At 35.9% G+C, this 13,139-nt stretch overlaps 1 protein-coding gene across 4 annotated transcripts in view; it reads right to left on the bottom strand.

Moving 5' to 3' along the window:
- The window catches only part of NAB1 (NGFI-A binding protein 1), a 94,313-nt gene that overhangs the window by 60,818 nt on the left and 20,356 nt on the right, over positions 1-13,139 (bottom strand). For all 4 annotated transcript variants that reach the window (XM_053698619.1, XM_053698620.1, XM_053698621.1 and 1 more), the window contains exon 2: positions 12,870-13,139. This exon is cut by the window's right edge and continues 568 nt beyond it. In XM_053698619.1, coding sequence (XP_053554594.1) covers positions 12,870-13,139 — 270 coding nt within the window. The remainder of the gene's footprint in view (positions 1-12,869) is intronic.

The following is a 13,139-nucleotide window of genomic DNA, read 5'->3' as shown; positions in this document are numbered from 1 at the left end:
AATTTGATAGGGTATTATTTAATTTGACTGAGCATGTGTATTTCAATACCCAACATGAGGGTATTCTGATATCTCTCAAATATATATATGTATAATACATGTAATAATGAATATACCTATCTGATGTATGTTTCCATACAATTCTACTTATAATATATTTAAAAAAATGTATTTAAAAGACATATTTCTATTTGGAGACTTAGTAGTTATAATTTAATATAGATACAGTATCTTGGGCATCAGACACATCTTAGATGTATATAACATGACTATATATATATATATATATATATATATATATATATATATATATATATATATATATATATATATATATATATATATATATATATATATATAATTATTATATTAACTCATATGAAAACTATATAGACAATTGGTTTAACTTTAAATCTTCAAACTCTTATGCTTTCAAATTACACAGGTTAAGATATTTCTTCCTTAGATACCTTTAACTCAGATGAGGAGTCTAGGGTTTTGTATATTTAACTCAGTATGGAATGATTAACATTTAGATGATAGATATTTAAATTTGCTGTCCATCCTGAGATCTCTCCCACACTGCAGACATCTAGGCTGCAGTCCACAGGGGCATCTTGAATTAGGTAAGTATCAGGGCAATTGTTTTAATTGAAATATTTAGATATACATCAAAGTGCAATCTGCATAGTGAGTGGGGACATTTGTCTGCTTTGAACTCTGAGGTGTAATCAGTAAGAGGGGTGGTGTCACCCAATTTCTGACATCAGACTTGCAATACAAATGAATGTATCTAGCAATGGTCAGAGCATGTCCAAGTTTAATATACAAATTAATTCTTCTTATCATATATAGGTACATGTGTATATACATATATTATCTAATGTCACTCAGCAATACACCACCTTATACCCTTATATATGCGCAAAAACAATCGCTTATTCTCAAGTCCACTAACCAAACATGATAATATATGAATATTTCACATTCCAATGTTCTTCACAGAGCAGAATATGTTCTATGTATTCATAAATACATATTTCTGATGGTATTTTGGTACAATATGGCCTCAATCCGATTTGCGCGGGTTTGGTATCCTATATACGGCGTAACCTAGAAGTTACGCTCGTATATTTCTGCCTTCGCCCGTAGTTTTTTGGGCCATAGGCAGGTATACCAAACCCGCGCAGTTTGGTATCCAATATACAGCGTAAGGACTTACGTGGCGAAAATGGAGAAATCTTACTCCATTTTCACCTCGCCACAAAATGCAGCCGTAGTAAGCCTTACGCTGTCTATTGGAGCCCCGTAACTCCCTAAACTAGCTGCTAAATAAAACCTAACACCTAACGCATGCGCAATGGCTATCTACCTGTCAACCGCGAACTGCTAAATAAAACCTAGCATCTAACGCATGCGCAATGTCTATCTGTCAACCGCGATCCCCCGCCGCAATCCCTAATAAAGTATTTAACCCCTAAACCGCCGCTCCCGGACCCCGCCGCCACCTACATTAAAAGTATAACCCCCTAATGTGATCCTCCTACACCGTCGCCAGCTACATTACATACCCCCTACCCCGCCGCCAGCTATATTAAACTACCCCCTAATGTGAGCCCCTTACACCGCCGCCAGCTACATTAAACTACCCCCTAATGTGAGCCCCTTACACCGCCGCCAGCTACATTAAACTACCCCCTAATGTGAACAGCTCTATTGCCTTAAAAGGGCTTTTTGCGGGGCATGCCCCAAAGAATTCAGCTCTTTTACCAGCCCTTAAAAGGGCTTTTTGCGGGCATTGTCACAAAGAAATCAGCTCTTTTGCCTATAATATAAATCCCCCTACACCGCCGCCACCTATAATAAATGTATTACCCCCTAATCTAATCCCCCTACACCGCCGCAACCTATAATAAATATATTACCCCCTAATCTAATCCTCCTACACCGCCACCACCTATATTAAATAGATTAACCCCTAATCTAATCCCCCTACACCGCCACCACCTATAATAAATGTATTAACCCCTAATCTAATCCCCCCTACACCGCCGCCACCTATATTAAATAGATTAACCCCTAATCTAATCCCCCTACACCGCCGCCAGCTATATTAACCCTAATTATATTAGGGTTAATATAGTTATTATATTATATATATTAACTATATTAACCCTAATTATATTAGGGTTAATATAGTTAATATCGTTATTATATTATATATATATATATATATATAGAATTAAGTAGAATGTTACCATTCAGTGTCAGTGAGTGGAAACAGGCGTTACTCAAGTAAATGCGCTAGTCAGAGGTATGAAAATCTCATAGAGCAGCTATGAAGGTACAAATATTGTATGATAGACTAAGTCTATACAATATAGGAAAAATAGGAGTCAAAGGGTAAACAGCGCTTATGGAGATTCTTAAAAACTGAATAATATTAAAATCTCGGCAGTGTTGGTGGGTAAAGAAAACAAAAAAAAAAAAAAAAAAAAAAAAAAAAAAAAAGGGAAGAGAAGTATATGAATATACGTATATATATTAGAGTCTTTGATAGGATATTGGAATCCTAGTGTAATGAAGGCGTAATAGATACCCTTACCAAAAGTTACCTCAATCCTATGAGGTAAGTTTGCCGCATTGGAGGATGTATCTAGTGGTTGAATGAATCCTGGATGTTCTGGTCTGTATAAAATCGCTGCCTCTTGGAGTAGAATGGGATGTGGGTCCCCTTTGTGCTGGTTTCTTTAGGAAACTTCCTGTATTTATTGCCTCTTGGAGCTTGGTTTTCTTGTCTTGGTATGAACTTTAGGATGTCAGAGCAGGTGACGTGGTTACAGGGTACTTATTTCTTTTTTCTTTTCTTATTTTTTCTTCATTTTCCTTAGAGTTGTGTCAGCAGATACAAAAAAATTTCCCTTTTCCGACTCCGAGTCGGGGACCCACATCCCATTCTACTCCAAGAGGCAGCGATTTTATACAGACCAGAACATCCAGGATTCATTCAACCACTAGATACATCCTCCAATGCGGCAAACTTACCTCATAGGATTGAGGTAACTTTTGGTAAGGGTATCTATTACGCCTTCATTACACTAGGATTCCAATATCCTATCAAAGACTCTAATATATATACGTATATTCATATACTTCTCTTCCCTTTTTTTTTTTTTTTTTTTTTTTGTTTTCTTTACCCACCAACACTGCCGAGATTTTAATATTATTCAGTTTTTAAGAATCTCCATAAGCGCTGTTTACCCTTTGACTCCCATATATATATATATATATATATATATATATATTAAGTATAATAACCCTATCTAACGCTAACATCCCTAACTAAATTCTTATTAAAATAAATCTAATATTAATATTATTAATTAAAATATTCCTATTTAAATCTAAATACTTACCTATAAAATAAACCCTAAGATAGCTACAATATAATTAATAATTACATTGTAGCTATTTTAGGGTTTATATTTATTTTACAGGTAACTTGGTATTTATTTTAACTAGGTACAATAGCTATTAAATAGTTAATAACTATTTAATATCTACCTAGTTAAAATAATTACCAATTTACCTGTAAAATAAATCCTAACCTAAGTTACAAATACACCTACACTATCAATAAATTAAATAAACTACAAATATCTAAACTAAACTACAATTAAATAAACTAAACTAAATTACAAAAAACCCCCACTAAATTACAAAAAATAAAAAAAAGATTACAAGAATTTTAAGCTAATTACACCTATTCTAAGCCCCCTAATAAAATAATAAAGCCCCCCAAAATAAAAAAAAATTCCCTACCCTATTCTAAATAAAAAAAGTTAACAGCTCTATTACCTTACCAGCCCTTAAAAGGGCCTTTTGTGGGGCATGCCCCAAAGAAATCAGCTCTTTTGCCTGTAAAAAAAAAACACAATACCACCCCCCAACATTACAACCCACATACCCCTATTCTAAACCCACCCAAACCCTCCTTAAATAAACCTAACACCACCCCCCTGAAGATCTCCCTACCTTGTCTTCACCCAGCCGGGCAGAACTCTTCATCCGATCCGGGCGATGTCTTCAATCAAGCGGCAGAGAAGAAGTCTTCCATCCGGGCGATGTCTTCAATCAAGCGGCAGAGAAGCAGTCTTCCATCCGGGCGATGTCTTCAATCAAGCGGCAGAGAAGAGGTCCTCCATCGGGGCGAAGTTTTCTTCCAAGTGGCATCTTCAATCTTCTTTCTTCGCTCCTCCGATGCGGAACATCCATCCGGCACGACGACTTCCCGACGAATGAGGTTCCTTTAAATTACATCATCCAAGATGGCGTCCGTCGAATTCCAATTGGCTGATAGGATTCTATCAGCCAATTGGAAATTAAGATAGAAAAATCTGATTGGCTGATTGAATCAGCCAATCAGATTCAAGTTCAATCCGATTGGCTGAACCAATCGGTGTAGGGGGATTAGATTAGGGGGTAATCTATTTAATATAGGTGGCGGCGGTGTAGGGGGATTTAGATTATAGGCAAAAGAGCTGATTTCTTTGTGACAATGCCCCGCCGAAAGCCCTTTTAAGGGCTGGTAAAAGAGCTGATGTCTTTGGGGCATGCCCCGCAAAAAGCCCTTTTAAGGGCTGGCAATAGAGCTGTTTACTTTGGGGTAATGCCACGCAAAAAGCCCTTTTCAGGGCTATTTATAGGGTTAGACTTAGGTTTAGTGGTAGGGATAGTTTAGTATTTTAGGGGTTCATTTAATATAGGTGGCGGCGGTGTAGGGGGATTAGATTAGGGGTTAATTAATTTAATATAGCTGGTGGCGGTGTAGGGGGATTAGATAAGGGGTTAATTATTTAATATAGCTGGCGGCGGTGTAGGGGGATTAGATAAGGGGTTAATAATTTTAATATAGCTGCCGGCAGGGTAGGAGCTCACATTATGGGGTAGGTAATATAGCTGGCGGCGGTATAGGGGCTCATATTAGGGGGTAGTTAATGTAGGTGGCGGCGGTATAGGGGCTCACATTAAGGGGTAGGTAATGTAGCTGGCGGCGGTATAGGGGCTCACATTAGGGGGTAGTAACTCACATTAGGGGGTAGTTAATGTAGGTGGCCGCGGGGTCCGGGAGCGGCAGTTTAGGGGTTAATGCATTTATTATTAGGAGAGTGAGGGGGGATAGCGGATAGAGGGTTAGACATGTCGGGCTATGTTTGGGAGGCGTGTTCGACAGTACGGGTGATTTCATAACTTAGTCAGGTTTTGTAGGCGCCGGCAGTTTCTAAAGTGCCGTAAGTCACTGGCGACTCCAGAAATTTGTACTTACGCAGATTTCTGGACATCGCTGGTTTATCCGACTTACGCCAGTTTAGCATCTGACGGCGCCGTATATTGGATAGCTCGAGTTGCGAGCTGAGACTACGGGCGGCGGGGGGTTCCCTCACTTGCGCCGCAAACTACGATCTATATCGGATTGCGCCCTATAGATATATATATATATATATATATATATATATATATATATACACACATGATTATATATAGGTATAGATATATACAGATATATATAGGAATGTCTATTTATAAATACTTAGAACATATCCCCCCATGTGCAGAACATTGGAATGTGAAATATTTACAGTAAATACACAGTATAAAACTTTATTAATATTGCATAAATATGCTTTTACATCTTTTCATCTACTTTCCAATGCACATACATAAATGGATACATATGTATGTATGTGTATATATGTCTGTAAATACATATATAAATACATATGCACGCACACACACACATACATACACACACACACACACATACACAGTATACATACAAACATATAGATATTTAGACATGTACATATCTTTGCCTGCCTTTTTACACCCGAGACCTCATATATTTGAGCCGTTATAACTTTTTTTCTGCAATTTTTTTTTTTAATACTTTTTATTAGATGGTGTTATTATGAGTGTAACTGTACTTTGTAATGTATTTTTGATGTGTTTTGTGAAAGTTTTCAAGAAACAGTTAACCAGAGTATTAAAGTCCAAATTAAACTTTCATGATTCAGATAGGGCATGCAATTTTAAACAACTTTCTAATTTACTTTTATCATCAAATTTGCTTTGTTCTCTTGTTATTCTTAGTTGAAAGCTAAACCTATGTAGGTTCATATGCTAATTTCTAAGTCCTTGAAGGCCGCCTCTGCATTTGACAGTTTTCACAGCTAGAGGGCGTTAGTTCATGTGTTTCATATAGATAACCCTGTGCTCACGCACATTAAGTTATTTAAGAGTCAGCATTAATTGCCTAAGTATGCAAGTCTGTCAAAAGATCTGAGATAAGGGGCAGTCTGCAAAAGCTTAGATACAAGGTAATTACAGAGGTAAAAAGTATATTTCTATAACAGTGTTTGTTATGCAAAACTGGGGAATGGTAAATAAATGAATTATCTATCTTTTTAAACAATAACATTTTTGGTGTTTAATGTCCCTTTAACTTCAATTGTGCTCGCGTGATCATGTTTAACTTTCAACTTGTAATAAGCCAGACGTGCACAAACACCCACAATAAACCCCTTTTTGCTTGTGCGTAACTGTTAAAGCTCCACTTGTAATCTGGCCATTGATTTGTTAGGGTTACTTGATGCTTGAAGTTGACAGAAACTATTGTTTTACCCCACAAAACACTTTTGCAATCCCTCCCTTAAATGCAATCTCTGTCATACACATTTTAAACATTTTCTGTCCCTTTGGAACACCTAAGGATGCACATGTGTATTATATACTTTCTAAACTCAGTATGGACGGCTTCACTCTAAAGACTCAAACATTAATTCCACTAGAACCTGTCACATAATGCATTGCAGTTATACATGCATACAAAATGGTTAATGTCTTAGGGTACATTTATGAAAGAAAGTCTCTTCCAGGTAGTACAAAGATTATCTATAATATACAGTTACATGAATACGTTGGTGAACCCTTTGGAATTGCCTGGATTTCTGCATTGATTATTCACTTAATCTAAGTCACAATTATAGACACACACAATCTAACTAAGATAATATCACACAAACAGTTGTACTTTCACATTTTTATTGAAGACATTGAAGGGACAGTGTATTACTGCATTTTTTATAATGTTAATCAATTTAACATTATTATGAAATACAGTCCATCCGAATATGTTTTGCAAAAAAAGTATAATTTTATTTTAAAAAATTATTTTGAGTCTATAATCAAGTCTCCTAAACAGGCCCCGGAATCTCAGTAGGACACATTTATTAATCACAGGCTCTGCTCACTCCTACCTACAGTATTGTGCTCTTTGCTTGCGCGTGTGCCTAGTTTGCACATGAGCCAGGGTCCGGTGATGTCACCGCAATTTTTAAAACACAATATGTAACCAGTAATCTTATCAGTGTATATGGTCTTTACACTGTATGTGTATACACTGACCCTTGTATGTGTTTTTCTTTACAATGTAGCTTCTATCTAGTAAGGAGAGGTACTGTGCATGTATGGCAACCAGCAAGCGTCTGTGTCGTTGTTGAGCATGTGCTCTATGTCCTTTTCGGCATTGCCTAATTTAAATATTTTTTTTACTCAGACTGGCGGGGTATATTCAAAGAAGATATTCTCTCTGCCCTTTCCTAAGGTTGTCTACATTGTCGGGTTGACACACAAGATAGGCAAAGTCTCAGTTAAAAAAAAATTAAACTTTCAAAATGCGATTACAAAATGTGAATGTAAGCTCTGGATATTATAAGGCAATGTGCTCTTAATACATAGTTACCTTCTTTGAGCACTCGTTCATTTACAGTGCAGGCTAGAAAAAGTAAGTAAACCCTTGAATTTATTAACTTGTAGATCCTCCTTTAGCAAAAACGACCTCCATTAAATGTTTCCTGTAGCTGCTTATAACGCTTGTATAAGGCTGAGGAGGAATTTTGGACCATTCCTCCCTACAAATCTATTTCAGTTCATCAATATTTCTGGGTTGTCTTGATTGCACAGCCCTCATCAGGTCATGCCATGGTATCTTAATAGGGTTAAAGTCAGGACTCTGACTTTCAAAAACACCAATCCTCTTCTTTTATAATCACTCTTTAGTTGATTTACTTGTGTGCTTGGGTCACTGTTTTGTTGCATAAACCAACCTCTCTTTAGTTTGAGGTCATGAACTGCTGATTTAAAATTCTTATGTAAAATGTCTACATATGTATATGTTTACCTGAATATATAAGTAAATACACATGATCAATTTTAAATAGCACAGACGTGATTAATATGCAATATAAAAATAGTGAATTTTCCCAGACAATTGTCCTGACATGATACACTTTTTAGTTCATTGTTTCATCAATGACTGCAAGGTGTCCACACCCTGAGGCAGCACAGCAGCCCCAAACCACAGTTGGGATGAGGTTTTGGTGTTGGTGTGCTGTGCCCTTTTTCCTCCGCACATAGCTTTGTGCATTTTTGCCAGAAAGCTTTCATCTGTCTACAGCACATTTTCTCAGAAGCATTGTGGAACATTCAGGTGATCTTGGGCAAACTTGAGACATTCTGCAATGTTTTTTTTAGACAGGGTTGGTTTACTTTATGGTGTCCAACACTATTCTTGTTCAGTGTTTTTCTAATAGTGGACACATGAAAGACTTCCTCAGTGTGTATAGTTTTTTTGGAGGACTTTTGAGGTAACCTTTGGGTTCTCTCTCAGGACTGCCCGTTGTGCATTTGGAGTGATATTTGCAAGACACCCACTCCTAGGGAGTATAATGTGTCTTCTAAGGTTGGGATTGAGGCATGGTTCATACTAACCAATCTCTCTTGAGAAGAACAGTCAGTAACCAGGCTTTATGTATAGAGCAGGGCACCTGTGCAACCCACACTTCCAATCTCATCTCCTTAGTTGAAATACTTGATTCTAAATAGCTTTTTGGAGAAGTCGCTATCACAGGGGTTCATTTACTTTTTTCCAGTCTGCATTGTGAATAATTACTCAATGTCTTTAATAAATATTTGAAAACTACCGTTTGTGTGTGTTATTAGTTTAGGCAAATTTTGTTTCTCTATAATTGTGAATTAGGTGATGATCAGAAAATACTTTCATTATATTTTTCTGAGCCTCCAGCTCCTACTGAGCAGGTACAAAAGTACACAGTATAAACGAGTATACATTTTGTGATAGGCTAATAGCTGTCACATGGTAAAGGGGGAGGGAAGACTAGATTAACTTTCACATTTGCCAGAAAATATTCTACTGCTAATTTTAAATTCAAAGTAAATGCTATTGCATTGTCTATTGTGTATTTTTCAATTGTTTAATTTTACTGTATTTAGTGGTCCTTTAAGACACTTTTAAATTCACTTCTATTATCTAATTTACTTTGTTCTCTAGGAACTAGCTCATAACCGGTGGCTATACATAATTGTCTCGACACTAGCTCACCATGTGTTCAGGTAGCTCAGAGGAGTGCATTGCTGTTCTGTACTTTAACCATGTGTTTAATCCCTTTGCATGGGTTAAACACAAAGCTGTATGCAAGAACTAGTGCAATAATAAAATGAGAGCATTTTCTTTTTGCACTTTTATATTCCTTTAAAGAAGTGATAAACAGTACAAATAGCAAGCAAAAAGAGTGACAGGTGACACAAAAAGCAATCTGCATACACCTGTATATGCTGCTAACTTCCTCAAACAAAGCAAATCTGAGCTACAAAGAATGATATAAGATTAGGCTGCCCTATTAGTTACTAACAGTAAAAGCCCTTGTATCCCCTCTCTAGATACAGGCTATTTATGTATGTATCTAGTGAAACTTAGCAAAATTTAAGCTAATTTATTTACTAAATATGTGCAGTTCTTTATTGCTGCTTTGGGCCGATGAAGACGTCTCTTACAGGCTGCTAAGGGGTAAACAGGTGGATTTCCAGGTATTTGCTTGAGTAGTCTCACTAGAGATGATGATGTTTAAAAGGGACAGTCAACTTGAAAATTGTTATTGTTTAAAAAGATAGATAATCTCTATATTACCAAACACAGTTATATTAATATATTTTTTTTACCTCTGGCATTACCTTGTATCTAAGCTGCTGCAGACTGCCCCCTTATTTCAGTTATTGAGCAAAATGTTTTCTATATGACACCTATGAACTAGCACTGTCTAGTTGTGAAAAACTGTCAAAATGCACAAAGATAAAAAGCAGCCTTCAATGGCTTATGAGTCTATGTTTAACAAAGAATACAAAAAAAGCAAATTTGATGATAAAAATAAATTAGAAAGTTGTTTGCATGCCCTATGTGAATCATGAAGTTTAATTTTGACTTGACTGTCCCTTTAAGCAAGTGTTCAAATGGATATAGTAATGAGATCAAATTATTTACTCCATGCCTAGTAGGGATATGCAAATATTCAGCATTCGTTGGAATGGGCGAATTCTGGGGCAATTGGCTCATTTTGGTGCCAAATTTATTAGACTAAACGTACATCATAAAAATATCTAGATTTGCAGATATGTGTGTTGTGTTTTCTACTCTAACAAATGTTAAATATTTGCACATCCTTAATGCCTAGCTCAACTGATTCATCCACCGCCTGTGTGACACCCCTTATTTGCAATTTGCAAGTTTCTAGCCAAAATAATGCAATGATAAAAAAAAAAATCACAGCTTAGCCAGGTAAAAAAAAAAAATTATTATTTTTTTATTAAAAGAACAGTAACTACAGTATATTTGCATAATCAACACATGCATGATAACAAGACAATGCAGTAGCACTTATTCTGAACTTCAAATGAGTAGTTAATTTTTTTTTCAGACAAATTTCAGTTATGTCTACACTGCATCATGTGACAGCCATCAACCAATCAAAAATGCATATATGTATAATTTATAAGTGTAAATATTAAATGACTGTGCACAGTTTGTTAATGGATGTAAATTGAAAAGTTGTTTAAAATTGCCTGCTCTATCTGAATCATGAAAGTTTAAATTTTGACTTGAGTGTCCCTTTAACTACCACCAGTAAAGCATACATGTACACCATCCAGACAGTGGCTGCAGCAGAGAGCCTATTAGTCAAAAAAATAAACTGCTCTAGTGATAGAGTAGACTTTTATTCTGCCTTTTACCTCCCTTCAAAGCAGGGTTTCAAGCTATAAGTGAGGTGAGGTCTACATTTAGGTTTCAGTTTTATCAAGCTGTGCGTGTACCAATCAAAATAAACTTGATTTGCATAAATGTTCTCAATAATGACGACATACAAATGTATAATGCATTTATTTTAAAGGGACACTCAAGTCAAAATTAAATTTTCATGATTAAGAAAGTGCACACAATTATCAAATTTTGCACGTTTTTATATGCACATTTTTTGAGGCACCAGCTTACTGAGCATACGCACAAGCTCACAGGGTATACATATACTAGTCTGTGATTGGGTGATGATTGTCACATGGTACAGGGGGCTGGCAAACAGGAAAAAAAATAAATCTGCCAGAAAAAAAATGCTTTTGTGAAATTCAGAGTAAGCTATTGCATTGTCTTTTTATTATGCCCTTGTTAATTATGCATTTCTACTGTATTTAGTGGTCCTTCAACCCCATGTCACTGTTGTACAAAATATACCTGTGAAAAAACATATTTACACATTAAAAACTGAGACCATGCTATTACTGATTTCTCATTTTGCCCACAATTTTGTGATCTTTTAAAGGGACAGTCTACCATAGAATTGTTATTGTTTTAAAAGATAGATAATCCCTTTATTACCCATTCCCCAGTTTTGCACAACCAACACAGTTATATTAATATATTTTTTACCTCTGTGATTAACGTGTATCTAGGAACCTTCTTCCAGCCCCCTGATCACATGACTGTGACTGTTTATTATCTATTGTCTTAAATTTAGCATTGTTTTGTGCTAGATCTTAAATAACCCCCTGTGCCTGAACACAGTGTTATCTATATGGCCCACGTGTACTTTCTGTCTCTTTGTGTTAAAAAAGAGATTTAAAAAGCATGTGATAAGAGGCAGCCCTTAAATGCTTAGAAATTAGCATATGAGCCTACCTATGTTTAGTTTAAACTAAGAATACCAAGAGAAAAAAGCAAATTTGATGATAAAAGTAAATTTTAAAGTTGATTAAAATTAAAAGTCCTATCTGAATAATGAAAGTTTAATTTATACTAGACTGTCCCTGTGAAAGGCAACGTTTAAAAGGGACATGAAACCCAAAAAATGTCTTTCATGATTCAAACAGAAAATAAAATTTTAAAAAAAGTTTCCAATTTAATTCTATTATCAAATTTGCTTCATTCTTTTGTTATTCTTTGTCAAATAGTGCTGTCATCTAGTGCTTGTGCTAATGTATAACATTGTTACAAAACTGCAGACACGTGCACACTCCTAACCTTACCTTCCTCTTTTCAATAATAGAAGTTGAAAAGTTGTTAAAAATTGTATGTTCCATCTGAATCATAAAAGAAAATGTTGGGGTTTTATGTCTCTTTAAGAAAAAATAATAATGAAAACAAACCAACAAAAAAAAAATAACTACAAAAGGGACAGAACGACACAATGCTCTGCAACATAATAGTATGAAATGCACCACAGGAATTAGGAAAAAGACATATTTAACCAAAGGCAATTTTCACTATTAAAATTGGTCAATTACATCTGCAAGAATTGTGCTTTAAAATATACTGTTGTCTTACTGCAATTCATCTACATAAATCAGTGTGAGGCTGCATCTTCAACTGCGTAAAGGAGCCTCTATCTTAGGTGTGTTACCGTTTGCTTACAAACCACCCACTTACACTTTAGAAGGAAATATTTACTCTATGTTTTCATCTTTACCTCGTGCAGAGTCAGATGTTTCCCGTCCTTCCGCTTTGAATCAAACCGCCCATAGATAGCACTGTACTTGCGAATTTCCTCTTCCTTTCGAGGATCCTCATCTGTCATCTCAAAGATATGCCCAATCATTTTTGCTAGCTTCTTGTTAGTCTTCAGTAATTCCCTGACCTCATTCAAGTCACTTTTGGGGATAGAGGGCACCATCCTTTCAACACATTCAGTCACAGAAAGTGTAGCTGCTGCATCCAAGGTTTCAGTGGTGTCCCTCGG

The sequence above is a fragment of the Bombina bombina genome, chromosome 1 (genome assembly GCF_027579735.1).
Source record: "Bombina bombina isolate aBomBom1 chromosome 1, aBomBom1.pri, whole genome shotgun sequence".
In the NCBI taxonomy this organism is placed as follows: Eukaryota; Metazoa; Chordata; class Amphibia; order Anura; family Bombinatoridae; genus Bombina; species Bombina bombina.
The sequence above is the reverse complement of the archived record's forward strand: the minus strand, read 5'-3'. Positions and strand labels throughout refer to the sequence as shown.